We start from the raw sequence: 19,179 nt of genomic DNA on the forward strand, positions 1-19,179 counted from the left end.
GCACCATCAGTCCTTCACCTACAGGGCATGAAATGCTCTTGGGAGACAGAGGGTCAATTATACGACTCTTCCTTCAACCTCGAACAGTAGGGGGTTGTAATCACAGTTATTGGATTTCCTCAGCAATCTGGGGATGTGACCGCAAGCTGTTTCATTACTTCACCCAGTCAGGCAAAATTAGCTTCTGGTGCCATCTTAGCATGGAGCTTCAAAGCACATTGCTCTTCTTTTTCAACTGCTTATTTCTCTTGGCTGCCCCAGCGTGATTCCTCTGCGAATTTTTGTAATCTAATTAATGCGGGTCCTCTCAGACTTCTTAAAAAGTGACTTGTCTTTGATGCCCGCTCTTCATCGACTTGGTCATTGCTTCCACCATCACTCTGGAGAACTGTTTCTTTGTCGTCCTTGTCACCCCCACTCCACGTAACCTCTTTCCGTTAGAGCGGCCTTGTGTCCCGAACCGGCTGCTGGGAGCCCAATTCAAAGGTTGCGCTTTGGCTTCTTCAGGCTTTTTTCCCCTCCTTCGCCACTCAAAGAAAAATATTCGCCAGGTCTGGTTCAGCAGCACTGCATTGCATTGTGCATCAACATGTCCGCTAAGAAGTCTCACAATGTCAGGTTAAAATCCGGTAAGAAGTCTCACAACACCAGGTTAAAGTCCAACAGGTTTATTTGGTAGCAAATACCATAAGCTTTCGGAGCACTGCTCCTTCGTCAAATGGAGTGGAAATGTACACATTTCCACTCCATCTGACGAAGAAGCAGTGCTCCGAAAGCTTATGGTATTTGCTACCAAATAAACCTGTTGGACTTTAACCTGGTGTTGTGAGACTTCTTACTGTGTTCACCCCAGTCCAACGCCGGCATCTCCACATCAGGTTAAAATCCAACAGGTTTATTTGGAATCACCAGCTTTCGGAGCGCTGCTCCTTCATGATTCCAAATAAATCTGTTGGACTTTAACCTGGGTGTTGCCTGACTTCTTACTGTGCCCACCCCAGTCCAACGCCAACATCTCCACTTCATGGTTAACATATCCAAATAAGGAAAAGGACCTTAAGTGGTACAAGAAGGAGATGGACAATCTATTTTTATCCAGAGGATGGTGAGGGTCTGGAATGCGCTGCCTGAGAGGGGGGTGGAGACAGGATCTCACATCCTTTAGAAAGTACCTGGGTGAGCACTTGGCACATCATAGCATTCAGAGCTGTAGGGCAAGTGCTGGCAGATGGGATTAGGTGGGGGTTCAGGTGTTTCTAATGTGTCAGTGCAGACTTGATGGGCCAAAGGGCCTCTTCTGCGCTATATGATTCTAGGTGGACGCATGAGACATTGAGGTTTAAGTTTATTTATTAGTGTCACAAGTAGGCTTACATTCACACCGCAGTGAAGTTACTGGAAAATCCACCAGTCGCAATACTCCGGCGCCTGTTCGGGTACACTGAAGGAGAATTTAGCATGGCCAATGCACCGAACCAGTCTTTCGGACTGTGGGAGGAAACCGGAGCACCCGGAAGAAACCCACGCAGACACGGGGAGAATGTGCAAAGTCCATAGAGACAGAGACCCAAGCCGGGAATCGAACCTGGGTCCCTGTGAGGCAGCAGTGCTAACCACTGTGCCACGGTGGTAGATAGGAAATTAACAAGGCAAATGGAATTCAATGTCTTGTGCCTCAAGAACGGGAGGATGAAATCCAACTTGTGTGTTAAACACGTTCCTCTTTTTCACACTTCTGCTTTAAACACCAGCTTGTTACTCACTCACATGTTATTCACTCACCTGTTATAGACCAGTTGGGTGTACAATGGGTGCGGTATGTGACAATCCAGCTTACCTGAATGCATCACAGCTCATAGACTTTCCACTCACTGAGAGTTCTGCGCTATCTCGAGAGGAGGGATGTTAACCTGAATCAAAACTCAGAGGTAAAGGGGGGCTTAAAAATTCATTTCCGCCATGTGCCCCCCTCCCCCCTACCCCCCGCAAACCTCCCATTGACAATGGAGATCGCCCTAGGCTGAGTAATATGATAGGGCATCTCCACATCATTTTTTTTAGAAGGTCATAGAAACATAGAAGATAGGAGCAGGAGGAGGCCATCCGGCCCTTCGAGCCTGCTCCGCCATTCATCACGATCATCACTAATCGTCTAACAAGCTCACCTCAGCCCAGCCAAGAGCAGGTCTATTCCTCACTTGAAGGAATTCAACAAATTGCCATCTACTGCTCAATCCCTCAGGCTGTTTCACGGGTCAACTGTTCCATGGGGGAAAGGGGAACAAGCTACTACCCACTTAGGCCTGGTCCTCAATCCCCCTAATCTGTTCAATCATTATTTCATAACCCTTGATCAAGTCACCGTTACCCACAGGGAAGGTCCTCAAGGTTAAAAGGGCTTTCAGATCAAATAAATAAGGATAGATTGTTTTCAAAATTAGAGACAGGCACAAAGCTCAGGCAGCAAAAGAATAAAAGGAGGGAGGATGAGGTGGCACGGTGGCACAGTGGTTAGCACTGCTGCCTCACAACGCCAGGGGCCCGGGTTCAATTCCGGCCTTGGGTCACTGTCGGTGTGGAGTTTGCACGTTCTCCCCCGTGTCTGCGTGGGTTTCCTCCGGGTGCTCCGGTTTCTTCCTGCGCTCCAAAGATGTGCGCGTTAGGTTTATTGGCCGTGCTGAATTGTCCTTTAGTTGTTGGGGTATTAGCAGGGTAAATATGGGGGATAGGGCCTGGGTGGGATTGCTGTTGCTGCTGGCTCGATGGGACGAATGGCCTCCTTCGGCACTGTCGGGATTCTGTGAGAGGAAATTTCTTTGGACAGAAGGGTTTTAAACTGAGGTATTTTCTGCCACAAACCTTGCTTACTCTCTAACTCTGAAACTGCAAAGTTCCTCTTGATGCCCCATAAGCAACACTAATAACATTGAATATAAGTGGTTATGCAAAAAAGGACATAATTTAATTATGACATACATGTATAGAAATCGTATCTATCAGCCAGTGGCAGAGTGAGACCAATTAATTTATTATTGTGCCACCCATTAATTAGGAATGAAAATGCTTTGAAGATTTTTCTATCTTGCTATTTTCTCTTTTTATGTCAAATTTAATTCTCAAAGGAATAATATGTCCATGTATATAAAAAGATTAACTTTGTGCTGTGTTCTTCTGCAGCCACGAAGTGGTTGGGTTAATATTTTAATATCGCTGAACTGTATTTTTAATAAGAAATCAGAGTCCTTACTACACTCCTTTTTAAAAGTTTATTTTTAAATTCATTCTTTCACGAGACGTGGGTGTCACTGGTAAAATTCAGCATTTGTTGTCCATCCTTGTTGTCCATAAGGATGAGAGGTGACCTGACAGAGGTGTACAAGATGTTGAGAGGTATAGATCGGGTGGATTTTTTTTCCCAGGGCTGAAATGGCTGCTACGAGAGGACACAGGTTTAAGGTGCTGGGGAGTAGGTACAGAGGAGATGTCAGGGGTAAGTTTTCCACTCAGAGGGTGGTGGGTGAGTGGAACGGCTGCCGTCAGTGGTGGTGGAGGCAAACCCGATAGGGTCTTTTAAGAGACTTCTGGATGAGTACATGGGACTTAATAGGATTGAGGGTTATAGATAAGCCTATATATAAGCCTAGGTAGGTAGGGACATGACCGGCGCAACTTGTGGGCCGAAGGGCCTGTTTGTGCTGTATTTTTTCTATGTTCTATGACGAATTACCCTTGGGAAGGTTGCGCCTTCTTGAGCCTCTGCGATCCGTGTGGTGTAGGTACACCCACAGTGCTGTACAGGGAGGGAGTTCCAGGATTTTCATCCAGTTATAGTTCCAGACCAAGCTGGTACGTCAGTTGGAGAGGAACTTGCAAATGGTAGCATTCCCATGCATCTGCTGCCCTTGTCTTGCAAGATGGTGGAGGTAACGGATTTGGGATGTGCTGTCGAGGGAGCCTTGGTGAGTTGCTGTAGTGCATCTTGTAGATGGCACACACTGCTGCTACTGTGAGACAGTGGTGGAGGGAATGAATGTTGAAGATGGCAGATGGGGTGCCAATCAAGTGGGCTGCTTTGTCCTGGATGGTGTCAAGCTTTTTTTGAGTGTTGTTGGAGCCGCATCCATCCAGGCAAGTGGAGAGTATTCCATCACACTCCTGATTTGTGCTCTGTAGATGACGGGCAGGATTTGGGGAATCAAGAGGTGAGTTACTCACTACAAAATTCCCAGTCTCTGTCCTGCTCTTATAGCCATAGTATTTTTTTAGCTGGTTCAGTTCAGTGTTTGGTCACATGGCAACCCACAAGATACTGGTAGTGGGGAATTCAGTGATGGTAATTCTATTGAATGTCAATGGGAGATGGTTGGATTCTTTCTTGTTGGAGATGGTCTTTACCCTGCAGGTACTGTGCAATGGTCATTCCTACCAATACTGCCATGGACAGACGCATCTGAAACATGGAGATTGGTAAGGACAGGGTAAATAGGTTTTTCACTCTTGTTGGTTCCTTCATCACCTGCCACATACCCAGTCTAGAAGCTAAGCCCTTTGGCGCATGGGCAGCTCATTCAAACGTCATGTACTGAGCCACTCTTCTTCCAATTGGTGTTCAACATGGAGGAGCACTGATTCATTAACTGAGGGGGTCGCTGGTGTGTTGGCGGTAATCAGCAAGCGATTCCCTTGGCCATATTTGACCTGACGCCATGAGATTTCACAGAGTCCAGAGTCAATGTTCAGGACTCCGAGGGCAACTCTCTCTCTCGACTGTATTCCACTGAGCAGCCACCCCTGATGGGTCTGTCCTGCCAGTGGGACAGGACATTCCTGGAGATGGTGATAGTGGTGTCTGACTTATTGCCTGTAAGGAATGATTCTGTGAGAATGTCAGGTTGCTGCTCGACCATTCTGTGGGGCAGCTCTCCCAAGTTTGTGTGAGAGTAAGGAGGACTTTGCAGGTTTGGCAGGGTTGGGTTTGCTGTTGTTGTTGTTCCTGGTGCCCAGGTCGATGCTAGGTGGCCCCCTCTGGTTTCGTTCCTTTGGGCTTTGCAGTGGTTTGATATAACTGAGAGGCTTGCTAGGTCATTTCAGAGGGCATTTAAGACTGTTAAGAGCAGTTATGTTCTACGGGTCTGGAGTCATATGTTGGCCAGACCAGGTAAGGGCAGCAGATTTCCTTTCTTGAAGGATATTAGTGAACCAGATGGGTTTTTACAACAACAACAAAAAAATGATAGCCACCATGGCCACTCTGACTAACTTTTCATTCCAGATGATGGGATTTGAGCCTGAGCCTCTGGGTTACTGGTCCATTTCACCCCCACCTCCCCCCACTTTTATAACACTTTCCACGACCATGTTAAGTTAAACGAAAGGTTCACTGAACAGAATAACTAAATCTAAGACTGGAATATTCCTTTTTATGATTGAAAGCTATTGCTTTTTAATTATTTGCTTGCAAGTTCCAAGCAATAATTGAAAAGCCTCAGTCATTGTCCATTAATCTGAGAACAGGCCCACTCTACTACTTCCTGTTATGCATTCGCCAGTTTGCTGTACATTTTATATATCTGATTTATCTCAGAGTAATGCACAAATAGCACTGCTTCTAAATCTACAACAGGTTTATTTACAGTACTTTAAGATATCTCAGCACTTATAGGATTTCTACACTTATGTTTTCTGGACCTTCTGTATGATGTCAGTTACTTCAGCTCTCTAGTTCCACCTACAGGCTTAAGCAATCCAACCCAGTAAACATGGATCAGTGAACAAACTAACACAATCAAACACATATCAATTAAACAATTGAAAATTATATTTCTCAGCCCTAAAACTGACATTCAATCATTTACTATGGCTTAGCCATAGAAGACAGGGGGTAGCAGTGGAGGAGTCTTTTTCCGGTTGGAGGTCTGTGACTAGTGGAGTTCCGTAGGGCTCTGTACTGGGACCTCTGCTGTTTGTGATATATATAAATGATTTGGAGGAAGATGTAGCTGGTGTGATCAGTAAGTTTGCGGACGACACAAAGATTGCTGGAGTTGCAGAAAGTGATGAACATTGTCAGAGAATACAGCAGGATATAGATAGGCTGGAACATTGGGCGGAGAAATGGCAGATGGAGTTTAATCCAGATAAATGCATTTCAGTAGATCTAATGTAAGGGGGAGTTATACAATAAATGGCAGAGCCATCAGGAGTACAGACACACAGAGGGACCTGGGTGTACAAGTCCATAGATCCTTAAAGGTGGCATCACAGGTGGAGAGGGTGGTGAAGAAGCACATTTGATAGCCAATAATTTTTTAACACTTTATTCAACTTCTCTTTTTGCAAGATCCTTTATCAGCAACATTGGATTTTGAATTTTAGGAAAGACAAGAAGGAAGGACTTGCATTTTTGCATCAATTTTCACGACCTCGAGACATCCCAAAGTGTCTCCATACTTTTGGAAGTGTAGCCACCGTCGCAGTACAGGAAACACAGCTGCCAATTTGGGCACAGAAATATCCAACAAATAGCCATTAAATAGACCGCCAGATATTCTGTTTTCAGTGTTGGTTGGCAAATATGTGGCAGCGAGGACAGCAGCGAGAAATCCAAAATAGTGCCAATGGATCTTGTATACCCAACTGAGCAGGGAGACAGAGCCTGGGGTGGCTTGGTGGTAGAGTGGTTAGCATTGCTGCCTCACAGCCAAAGACTCAGGTTCAATTCCCGGCTTGGGTCACTACGTGTGGAGTCTGCATGTTCTCTCCCCGCGTCTGCGTGGGTTTCCTCCGGGTGCTCCATTTTTCCCCACCCCACAGTCTGAAAGATGTGCTGGTTAGGTGCATTGGCCGTGCTAAATTTTCCCTCAGTGTACCCGAACAGGCACTGGAGTGTGGTGACGGGGGGATTTTCACAGTAACTTCATTGCAGTGTTAATATAAGCTTACTCGTGACACTAATAGATAACCTTAAACTTATTTCAGGTCTGGATCCCATGGCACACCACCCTGTTTCTCTTCCGAATAGTGCAAGGGGATTGTTTATGTGTCTGAGAGGACAGTGCATCTTCGGTTTAACGTCTCATCTAAAAGATTGAACAGTGACTTGCTCTCCTCATTCAGTTTGTGTTGGAAGTAGGGATGTTCATATAGGACTAAGCCACTTGTGTTTAAACTTAAATAGATTGCAATATAAAATAATAAGTGAGAGAACAGCTTTGAGCCTCCAACTCTTGTAAGTTAAGCCTAATAAACTAAATTAAATAAACTGAAACAAAAAACAATGAAACTTAAAACATCAAATCAAAGCTTTGAGCCTCCACCAGTTCCCCAGATGTGCCAACCCAATGCAGTGGCCGTACAACAACATGGCGCCACCCATCAGGATTCCACTGCAACACGTCATTCCGTACATCCGCTTGGTGGCTTCGCTTGAACTTTGCCCCTCCTTTACTTCCTCCTTCCTTTTCCGGTGAGGCCGGGTGCAGGTATGGCGCTGAAGGGGGTTGCCGGACGGTTTCACGGACAATCGGGTGCCATCAGCGGTTGTCGGGCACCCGATCGGTCGGGGCCCCGCGGGTTCTCATCCCGCCGAGGCAGAGGGCCTCTCCGGGCCGGATATTGCCGGGTGTTTGTGTTTATGGAGGCCGAGGCTGCCTGGGAAGGGATCGGAGCCGGTCTGAGGGAAGCCTGGATGCCGAGGCCGCTAACGGGGGGTGGAGAGCAGGGGCCGACCCGGGGCTTGGGCCTGATCCCAAAGAGCTTTCCAGCTAATGGAATACATGTCTGAAGTGTAGGCACTGTTACAATGTAGGACACAGCAGCAGCCAAATGTGCACACAGCAAGATCCCACCCAAACCAGCTAATCTATTTCAGCAATGCCCCTTTGAAGGATAAATGTGAACCAGGACACAAGAGCTCTCAGCTGCTCTCAGGTATAGTCCCATTTAGTCTTTCATGCCCACCTGGGAAAGCCCAGAATGATGGTTTAATGGTCCACCCAAAGAATGGGCTCCTCAGACAGTGCAGCGCTCCCTCGGTACTCCTTGAGCTGTTGGCTGTAACAAGGCTGGAAGCCTCTGAGTCAGAAGGCCGTGAGTTCGAGCCCCATTTCAGAGACCCGAGTGCATAATCCAATCTATAGGAACCAGCTGTGTATAAAGCTGCTGTGCAACAGTTTTGCTACGTACTCAGATTTTAAAATAAAGTTAATTTATTAGTCACAAGTAAGGCTTACATTAACACTGCAATGAAGTTACTGTGAAACTCCCTGAGTCGCCGCATTCCGGTGCCTGTTCGGGTCAGTGCACCTAACCAGCACGTCTTTCAGGCTGTGGGAGGATCTGAGGAACCCCACGCAGACACGGGGAACATGCAAACTCCACACAGACAGTGACCCAAGCAGGAATTGAACCCAGGTCCATGGTGCTGTGAGGCTTTTCGGTAGTCGGCGTTGAGTACTGAGGCAGTTGCAGCAATGCCATCGTCCAAGGTTTTGGTCATCTGCCTTAACATCTCAAATGGCTCAAAATGAAATGGTGTCTGAAAACACTCGTGTGTTGAGACATTTTATTACATTAAAAAGATTTAGAATGCAGTTGCTGCCTTTTCTCTTTTGACGGCTGCTATTGAATGTGCATCTTGTGTATCTCTGTGAGGACACGGGCGGCCTGGTGGCACAGTGGTTAGCATTGCTGCCTCACAGCGCCAGGGACCCAGATTCGATTCCCGGCGTGGGTCACTGTCAGTGTAGAGTTCTCCCCGTGTCTGCGTGGATTTCCTCCCACAGTCCAAAGATGTACAGGTTAGGCTGATTGGCCATGTTAAATTGACCTTGGTTTCAGGGGGGTTAATAGGGTAAATATGTGGGGTTATAGGGTGGGATCGTTGTTGGTGCAGGCTCGATGGGCTGAATGGCCGCCTTCTGTACTGTAGGGACTGTATGACAAGGCAGAGCAGCCCAGGTTTCTCTGGTCTTCTAAACATCAGGAATCAACCTCTTTGACATTCTCTCCACTGTTTCCATTGGTATTGATTGCAGTTTGAGCCAAGTAGGATCAGAGTTTCTGTTGTGTTTTTAACTTTGCTAGCATGCAGGGAATATTGGCGGGATGGGTGAAGTTGATTTGTGTAACTGTGCTGGGTTTCCTAAGGCATTGAATCTGAAAGAAAAACAGAAAATGCTGGAAAATCTCAGCAGGTTTGATGGCATCTGTGGAGAGATAATAGGGTAAGAAGTTTGCTACCAAATAAACCTGTTGGACTTTAACCTGGTGTTGTTGAACTTCTTACTGTGTTTACCCCAGTCCAACGCCGGCATCTCCACATCGAGAGATAATAGAGCCAACGTTTCGAGTCTAGATGACCCTTCGTCAGATATTTGCTGATATCCCATTTCTTAGGTTTTTAAACCAAGGTTACTTTTCAACAACCAAGTCAATGAATTATGTTTTTGCTCCAGAGTTAAACAGTGGGTTGCATCTGTTGACAAAATTCCTGAACTGCAAGGCATTATCCTAAAACTATATTTAAATGGTATTTGTGACTGTTTTCTCTCCTTTAATTCCAGCTTTAAAAGATGGTTCAGCGCCTGACATACCGCCGTAGGTTGTCCTACAACACCGCCTCCAACAAGAAAAGATTGTAAGTCCTCCACGTAGAAACAGGAGGAGGCCATTCTGCCCCTCAAACCTATCCTGCCATTCTGTTAGATCGTGATCCGTCTGTATCTTAGTTCCACCTACCTGCTGAGGTTCTGAAATGCTTAATGTGCTTACCTAACTGAAATCTACCAAACTCATTTTTAAAGTTTTCAGTTGATTCCCAACCTGACCGTCTTTGGGTGAGAAGAGTTCTAGATTACTAGTACTCTTAGTATACAGTGCATCCTGAACAGTCTGGCTCTAATTATAAGGTTCTTCTCTTTAGTCTGGCCTCTTGCAGCAGAGGAAAGTTACAGAGAGACCGTGAACCCCTTTAATCAACTTCATAGAATCCCTACAGTGCAGAAAGAGGCCATTTGGCCCATCGAGTCTACAACCACAATTCCACCCAGGCCCTATCCCCTTAACCCCTCCTATTTACTCTACTAATCCCCTTGACACTAAGGGTCAATTTAGCATGGCCAATCAACCTAACCCGCACATCTTCGGAGCACCCAGAGGAAACCCATGTAGACACTGGGAGAACATGCAAACTCCACACACAGGTGACCTGGGTCCCTGGCGCTATGATGCAGCAGTGCTAACCACTGAGCCACCGTGCAGCCCTTAGACACCTCAATCTGATTATCCCATAATCTTCCATATTCAAGGGCATATAAGCTCTGCAAATTTAGTCCTTTTGGCATTTGATATTGTCTTGTTCCCTTAGGTGATCTTGCTGTTTAATTTTTTGAAAAGTAACAATTACCTTTTCCTTAATTGTGAAGGTCTCGCACACCCGGGAACCGCATCGTCTTCCTGTATACCAAAAAGGTCGGCAAAGCACCAAAGTCCGCATGTGGCATCTGTCCTGGACGACTCCGCGGTGTAAGTAGTTAATTTGATGCATACAGTAGGAGTTTTGGTTCAGAGCAACTTGTAATTTCTAATATAAGTTTCTGAAATCTCATTTGACATCGAGGCATTGCAGGGTGCCTACTCGGTAGTTGCAGTCTGGGACAGGAGTATGTTTATACTGCCTCATCTTGAAAAATGTGCAAGTTATTTCTAGTTTCCTGATCTGATCATCTGTTGAGGTGTTCTAATTATCTCCAATGGAACAGCAAGAGGAGATATTTCTTCTTTTAAGTTACAAAGAGTTTTGATTATGAATAGGAAAATACATTTTTCTCTGGTTGGGAGTCTATGATGCGGGCCTTTGAGTTAAAATTCTCTCTCTGAAGATTGGGGTTAAGGGATTCTTCTCAGACCATTAAAAAGTGGAGCAATAATGGGCTAATCGGTCCTTCGAGCCTGCTCTATCAGTCAGTAGGATCAGGCTGACCTGGTGTGACTTTTAACTCTGCTTTCCCTGCCTTTCCCATAACTCTTGACTCCCATGGAGTCATACAACACATAAAGAGGCCATTCAGCCCATCATGCCTGTGCTGGCCATCAAGCACCTTTCCTAAATCGTTTTTTTGCAATAAAATTTGATTTTAAAAAACTTAAATTTGATGCAGTTCATGTCTGGCAGGATAAGAGTGAAAACAGTAAACTTTGCAGGTTGCTACCCAATCTTCAAATGTTTGCAATTTCACCTTCCTCCTCCACCTCTAAAACTGCGTTCTCCTTTCTCCATCCCTGCCTCCTCTGAAACACTGCCTCACCCTCCAAATTCACCACCTTGACCTCTCCCCCGTCCTCCACAACCTTCCTTTCCCCCAACCCTTTTCACTAGCTGGCGGGGCAAAAGTCATTGAAGAGGGAGTGGTTTTGCTGGATCAACAGAAAACCTCTATACTTTCTTCAAGGATGTAGCTGATAATTTAACTGAAAAATAAAAATCTCTGAGCTGCTCAAATATTTCATTAACTTTCCCAATTTGTTCTTTGATTTCCAAGAGGGGCACAGTGGTTAGCACTGCTGCTTCACAGCACTAGGGACCCAGGTTCAATTCCCGGCTTGGGTCACTGTCTGTACAGAGTCTGCACGTTCTCCCTGTGCTTGCGTGGGTTTCCTCTGGGTGCTTTGGTTTCCTCCCACAGTCTAAAGATATGCTGGTTAGGTGCATTCATTAAATTCTCCCTCAGTGTACCTGAACAGGCACCAGGAGGATGGTGACTAGGGGATTTTCACAGTAACTTCATTGCAGTGTTAATGAGAGCCTACTTGTGACACTAATAAATAAACTAGAAACGTGGAAAAAAAGTAAACTGGTGCATTGAAATACGGGACTTGTTTACTTCTGAAGTGTACTTGTAAACAGTTTCATCTTCAGAAGGATGTACAAAAGTTGCTGATTGTACTGCGCTATCAGGAGTCCCTGATCATATCCTCTATTGAAGCCTCCTCAATCACCCCTGCGGAATCTTCTAGCACCACGTCCCATCAATCAAAAATCTGTCAAACCCAGCCTTGAGTATATTAGACCCTAAGATATAGGAGCAGAATCAGGCCATTCGGCCCATCAAGTCTGCTCTGGCATTCAATCATGGGTGATACGTTTCTCAATCCCGTTCTCCCGCCTTTTCCCTGTAACCTTGGATCCCCTTACCAATCAAGAACCAATCTATCTCTGTCTTAAATATACTCAATGACCTGGCCTCCAGAGCCCTCTGTGGCAATGAACTCCATAGATTCACCATCCTCTGGCTGAAGAAATTCCTCCTCCTCTCGGTTCTAAAGGGTCGTCCCTTTATTCTGAGGCTGTGCCCTCGGATGCTAGTCTCTCCGACTAATGGAAACATCTTCCCCACGTCCACTCTATCCAGGCCTTTCAGTGTTCTGTAAGTTTCAATGAGATCCCCCCCCCTTATCATTCTAAACTCCATCGAGTACAGACCCACAGTGCTCAGATGCTCCTCATGTGACAAGCTTTCCATTCCTGGGATCATTCTCGTGAACCTCCTCTGACCCTCTCCAAGGCCAGCACACATGTTCACAATATTCCAAGTGTGGTATCACCAGAGCCTTATAAAGCCTCAGCATTCAATGACCCTACCAGCACTATTCGTTGGGGGAGAGAATTCCAAAGACTAACTAAATCTCTTTGCGAGAAGAAATTCCTCCTCCTCTCCATCTTAAAAAGGAAAACCCTTATTTTGAAACTGTGTCCCCTAGTTCCAGGTGCCCTCAGAAGAAGAAATATCCTCTCTGCATCTACCGATTCTTGTCCCCTCAAGATTTGTGTGTTTCAGTAAGACTGTCTCTCATTTTTCGAAACTCCAATGAGTATAGATCCAACCTGCTCAATCTTTTCTCATTAGATAATCCCTGAGTCTAGGGAAGGGCCATGAAAGGCTTTACCCTGTGGTTGAGGCAGAGGCCAGTGAATCATCGCACCCTACAGAGCAGAAGGAGGCCATTTGGCCCATTGAGTCTGCACCGACCACAATCCCACCCAGGCCCTATCACCATAACCCAATACATTTACCTTATCTAGTCCCCCTTGACACCAAGGGACAATTTAGCTTGGCCAATCCACCTAGCCCGCACATCTTTGGACCGTGGGGGGGAAACCGGAGCACCCAGAGAAAACCCACACAGACACGGAGTGAATGTGCAGACTCCGCACAGACAGTGACCCAAGCCGGGAATTGAACCCGGGTCCTTGGCACTGTGAGACAGCAGTGCTAACCTCTGCCACCCACTCCTTCGTTAAGTATCCAAGCAGAGGAAGGCATGGGGATATCAGGTGGGAGTTTAGGATTGTTGCAGCAAAAAAGTGGCACAGATAATGTGCTGAACGGCCTCCGTCTTCGTAAAATCTTTGGACCTGTTCAGTGAGAAAGCTGGAGTTTGCCTCGTGTTGCAGGTTTAGAAGTTTAATCCAGTTCTGTATCTTTTGACTATGTTGGAGAATTGATCTTTACACAGACACCCCATAGATTTTTCTGCTATTTGCATTTATTGTTGACGGTGATATATTCTGTCTTTATGATTGGAGTGGAACCGTCGTGGGGATGGGTGGCAGACTATTTGACAGAAGTGGGCTGACTAGTGAAGATTAGCAGCAGTGTGCATAGAATCAAGGATAAAACAGGTTTGGGTGAAGGATGCCCCTCGATGCACGAGTCTGGCCTCATTATTTGAGTGAACTCAATATGTTAAACCTCAACTTTGACATGTTCTTCTGAGTTGAGTTGGAGAGAAGTCTCAGTACTTTTTGCAGGAGTGATTTGTGATGGCGAGCTTGTTAAACCATTGTTTTTGGGTTGAATTGTGAGATCATTCCATCACCTTCTGACTTGTCCCCATTTTTTATTGCATGCCAAGCTGCAAATTAAACTGGAGATTTGAATTAATGATGCACGTTTAGGTGTGAATGGCACTTTGAAGAAAAAAGTTTTTAAAAGTTTATTTATTAGTCACAAGTAAGGCTTACATTAACACTGCAATGAAGTTACTGTGAAATTCCCCGAGTCACCACGCTCCGGCCCCTGTTCGGGTCAATGCACCTAACCAGCACGCCTTTCAGACTGTGGGAGGAAACCCGCACAGTTACGGGGAGAACGTGCAAACTCCACACAGACAGTGACCCAAGCCGGGAATTGAACCCAGGTCCCTGGCGCTGAAAGGTAGCAGCGCTAACCGTTGCGCCACTGTGCCGCCCGCCATGAATGAGATTTATAAGTAATCTGGATGCTTCAATTTGTCCAAAAATAATGACATCTGGCTCAAAAGATCCATCGTAATTGAAATCTTTGCCGATGAGTCTAGTTCCTGCCCAAATGGCCTGGCTGTATTTTTGAATTGATTTATTATTGTCACATGTATTAACATACAGTGAAAAGTATTGTTTCTTACGTGGTATGCAGACAAAGCATACCGTTCATAGAGCAGGAGGCAAGAGAGTGCGGAATGTAGTGTTACAGTCATAGCTAGGGTGTAGAGGAAGATCAACATAGTGCGAGATAGGTCCATTCAAAAGTCTGACAGCAGCAGGGAAGAAGCTGTTTTTGAGTTAGTTGGTACGTGACCTCAGACTTTTGTATCTTTTTCCTGACGGAAGAAGGTGGAAGAGAGAATGTTTGAGTCTTTAATTATACTGGCTGCTTTGCCGAGGCAGCGGGAAGTGTAGACAGAGTCAACGGATGGGAGGCTGGTTTGTGTAATGGATCGGGCTACATTCACAACCTTTTGTAGTTCCTTGCGGTCTTGGGCAGAGCAGGAACCATACCAAGCTATGATACAACCAGAAAGAATGCTCTCTATGGTGCATCTGTTAAAGTTGGTGGGAGTTGAAGCTGACATGCCAAATTTCCTTAGTCTTCTGAGAAAGTAGGCATTGGTGGGCTTTCTTAACTATAGAGTCGGCATGGGGGGGGGACCAGGAAGGTTGTTGGTGATCTGGACACCTAAAAACTTGAAGCTCTCGACCCTTTCTACTTCGTCCCCATTGACGTAGACAGGGGCATGTTCTCCTTTGCGCTTCCTGAAGTCGATGACAATCTCCTTCGTTTTGTTGACATTGAGGGAGAGATTATTGTTGCCGCACCAGTTCACCAGATTCTCTATCTCATTCCTGAACTCTGTCTCATCATTGTTTTGAGATCCAACCCACGACGGTGATATCGTCAGCAAACTTGAAAATCGAATTTGAAGTCATGTACATTGATAAGAGGTCTTGTGGCGGAGTCCCTGTCTCGGAGCCAGGAGCTCTGGGTTTGAATCCCGCTCTCGGTCTTGATGGCCATGGAAGGGGTGTTCATAGTGTGGCATAACAGTGACAACTTTTAAATTCTTCCAACACACACCAATGGCAGGGAGAGATTCCTGGACAGCCGAGTGATGGACTGAAAGTGGAAGTCTCTGCCATCACTATCTATAAGCTCCAAACTGCAACATGCACGTTGCTCACAGCAACCCAGATTCCAAATGAACTGTAACTCCCTAGAGTCTGAAGGAAGTGCATATCTGGTAACGAGCCTAATTTCAATCTAGGTACCAACACCAGATTAAAAGGACCTTTACAGACCTGTACTCCCACAGTCCAAAGATGTGTGGGTTAGGTGGATTGGCCATGTTAAATTGCCCCTTAGTGTCTGGGGGACTAGCTTGGGTAAATGCATGGTGTTACGGGGATAGGGTCTGGGTGGGATTGTGGCCGATGCAGACTCGATGGGCCAAATGGCCTCCTTCTGCGCTGTAGGGTTCTATATCTGACACAGGATCGCCTAATGTTGACGCAGCCACCAAATCTTGCCATAACAAGCAAAATAAATGTTACTGGACTGTTGTTAAAACCTGGCTCCTTCATTAATGCCCTTAGGGAAGGGCTGGCTTTACCCAGTCTGGCTAACACAGGGCTCCAGTACCACCCTGCATAGTTAACACCTGGCGTGGCTTGCCAGTAATTCCCATATCTTGGAATACATTTTTTAAAAAGCTTCAGCATTGAACTTTTATCTTCGTACATTTGTTCTGGTTTATTTAATCCTTGTGTTTGGAGTAAGTGAGATCAATTCCGGAGAACTTCCTACATCAGGCACGCAGTCTTCTGATGTCATGTATTCCTAGTACAGCAGAGTTAGAGGTAAACTGCAGCTCCCTTCACTCTGCTCTAACCTCTGAAGAGCACCCATACTGCACTAATGGAGCCCCTTTTTCATGTCCTTGCCAACCATCATTAGCCGGGTGAAACTTCCAATTAAAGGCAGTTTTTGATGCAAGACCCGTGCTATCTATGTGCTGGATCAAGACTAATCAGACTCATTTCACATGGGACCCTTGTAGCCACAGGACACCCTGAGGCTGACTTGGCTTTGAACTGAGATGAAAAGCTCAGTTTGGTCCCCTGGGTCATGCAGTTCCTAGCTGTGTTTGAAGTATGTGGCTAGGAGAGCCTACTTTGAATTTTGGCCAAATGTCTTCCAGCGTTCTACATGGGTCAGGTTGGTTTTTAACAGTTTTTGCAGGTTGATATAACAGTGAAGTGTTGTTCATTTTTGGTGCTGAATATGGCCATTTTGTATCTGAACTGTTGACCAAAAATAGACACTAACCAATTCCTCTTGAACTTGTGTAGATTCGAGCTGTTAGACCCAAGGTTCTAATGAGATTGTCAAAGACCAAGAAGCATGTCAGTCGAGCTTATGGTGGATCCATGTGTGCCAAGTGTGTACGTGACAGGTAACCTTCAAAACCCACTTCTTCCTAATACTGTTTGGGATTGATTTATTGAACAGTTCTGTCCACAGCAAGTAATCCCAAGGATAGAGTGTTGGGCCTTTATGTGTATTTAGTCTGACGGTGATTGAGTAAGTTCCATGCAGGCCCTCGAGCAGCCCTGGGTCGAAGGGGAATAGTGCACCAGCTGAGTTTGCTGCGGGAGCCGGGGGAAAGGTGTGGCATGGTGATGACCCTGGGTGGGGGGAAATGTGAGGGGCATCTTCAACGTTTTCGACAGCTGCTGCAGCACAATCAGACTACATTGTGTGTAGTTGGCTTGTTAAGGCAGTTGATAAAAGATGAACAATTGTTGGACCATTGATCAATGAGGGGGCAGGAGAGGACTACCTAACCAGATGCTCCTGGCAGGTCCCCAAACTGCCGTGAGTGTTGATTTCACAGAAAGTGTGCAGGTATGGAGCAGGGCAGCACAGCGGTTAGCACTGCTGCCTCACAGCGCCAGGGACCCAGCTTCGATTCCTGGCCTCGAGTCGCCGTCTGTGCGGAGTCTGCACGTTCTCCAGGTGCTCTGGTTTCCTCCCACAGTCCAAAAGACCTGCTGGTTAGGCGCATTGGCGATGCTAAATTCTCCCTCCGTGTACCCGAACAGGCATTAGATTGTGGCAACTACGGGATTTTCACAGTAACTTCATTGCAGTGTTAATGTAAGCCTACTTGTGTCACTAATAAATAAACTTAAACTTTAAAAATTAGCCACTATTGCAAAGGGGATGAAGTGTAAATGTGGGGAATTTTTGCTACAATCATGTAGGCCATTGGTGAGACCACAGCTAGAGCATTGTATACTCCAGTGGTCTCCTTATTTAGGTAAGGGTACTTGTATTGGGGGCAGTTCAGAAAAGACTCACTATAGTTGATTTGTTTTATGAGGAAAGATTGAGTAATTTGGGCCCATACTCATTGGAGTTTAGAAGATTCAGGAATGATCTTATTGAAAAGTATAAAATCAAAAGTGGGCTTGATTGGGAAGATGTTTCTCCCTCGTAGAGGAACCTAGAACATGGGGCACTGTTTAAAAATAAGGAGTCTTCCATTTAAGACGGAGTTGAGGAGGAATTTCTTCACCCGGTGTTGTTGGTCTTTCGAATTCTCTTTCCCGGAGAGCAGTGGAGTCCAGCTCATTGAATATGTTCAAGGCAGAATTGGACAGAGTTTTGAGGGTGACGGTGGGTGGGTAGGAAAGTGGAGTGAAGGCATATCGACCATGAATGGCGGAGCAGACTCAAGGGGCCAAATAGTCTGGGTGGCCAACCTGACTGTAAATTGCACAGTGGTTCTGGAGATGCCTCTCGTGTGTCAAAATCCCAATGGGTTTCCTCCGGGTGCTCTGGTTTCCTCCCACAGTCCAAAGATGTGCGGGCTAGGTTGATTGGCCATTCTAAATTGCCCCTTAGTGTCCCGGGATGCGTAGGTTAGTGGGTAAATATGTGGATAGGGCCTGGGTGGGATTGTGGTTGGTGCAGACTCGATGGGCCGAATGGCCTCTTTCTGCACTGTAGGATTCTATGAAAATCAGGAATGGTCTGTGTGCTGCCGCAGTAAGCTCCACTCCAACCCACAGAGTAAGTTTGTGGGAAGGCCAACATACAGCCTGATGTGTGGCCTTCCTATAGTGAGTGACTTGTGACCAGAATATGCCAGGGGACCTTCAGGTCCTGTTGCTAATTGGTGATTCAGAGGAGCAGATCACTTACAGGCACATGGAAAATGTGACTAGCCAAGATTCTATTCCCACTATAACACCCTGCTATTGTTCCAAACCTTGGATTGATGTACATTTTCTTTTTCTTTTCAGAATTAAGCGTGCGTTCCTTATTGAGGAGCAGAAGATAGTGGTCAAGGTGCTGAAGGCCCAAGCACAAAGCCAGAAATCGAAGTGAACCGTCTAATAATTTTGTATAAACATGGAAGTAAAAAACTAATTGGAACTTGTCCGTTGGAGAATATTTCTTTGCCCTACAAAGTGTGGATAATTGGGGGTCGCAATCAGCCCGGGTTCCCTGTGTGGAAAGCAGTTTGCAAAATCTCTGCCAGCATGAAGTAACTGGAGAACCCACATCACCTGTAACATAGAATTGGGCAGCGCAATACCAAAATCTCCACATTGTCAGGTTAACAGTTGGTGGATATCGGCTTCTGAGTGCAAACTTAAGCTGCGCCCAAAATGTGTGCAGAGTTTCCAATAGCTATATAATCTGGTTGGTCATAATTCATTTTAAGATGATGATTTTGGACCTTCCCCTTGAGTCACAGCAGTCCTTGGAAATTTATTTCTGTTTATTGGCCCTGAGTTCTTGTTACTTTGCTTCCCAGATGATTACACGGTGGTGTTGAGGATAGGGATGATGC

At 45.9% G+C, this 19,179-nt stretch overlaps 1 protein-coding gene across 1 annotated transcript; it reads left to right on the plus strand.

The window, feature by feature from the left end:
* The first annotated feature begins 7,447 nt into the window (after positions 1–7,447).
* rpl34 (ribosomal protein L34) lies at positions 7,448–18,762 on the plus strand. The gene is made up of 5 exons (XM_078222045.1): positions 7,448–7,481; positions 9,564–9,637; positions 10,425–10,524; positions 16,667–16,770; positions 18,626–18,762. The coding sequence occupies exons 2-5, from the start codon at positions 9,573–9,575 to the stop codon at positions 18,708–18,710; spliced, it is 354 nt and encodes a 117-aa protein (XP_078078171.1). The 5' UTR covers positions 7,448–7,481; positions 9,564–9,572; the 3' UTR covers positions 18,711–18,762.
* The last annotated feature ends 417 nt before the right edge of the window (positions 18,763–19,179 follow it).

The sequence above is a fragment of the Mustelus asterias genome, chromosome 1 (genome assembly GCF_964213995.1).
Source record: "Mustelus asterias chromosome 1, sMusAst1.hap1.1, whole genome shotgun sequence".
In the NCBI taxonomy this organism is placed as follows: domain Eukaryota; kingdom Metazoa; phylum Chordata; class Chondrichthyes; order Carcharhiniformes; family Triakidae; genus Mustelus; species Mustelus asterias.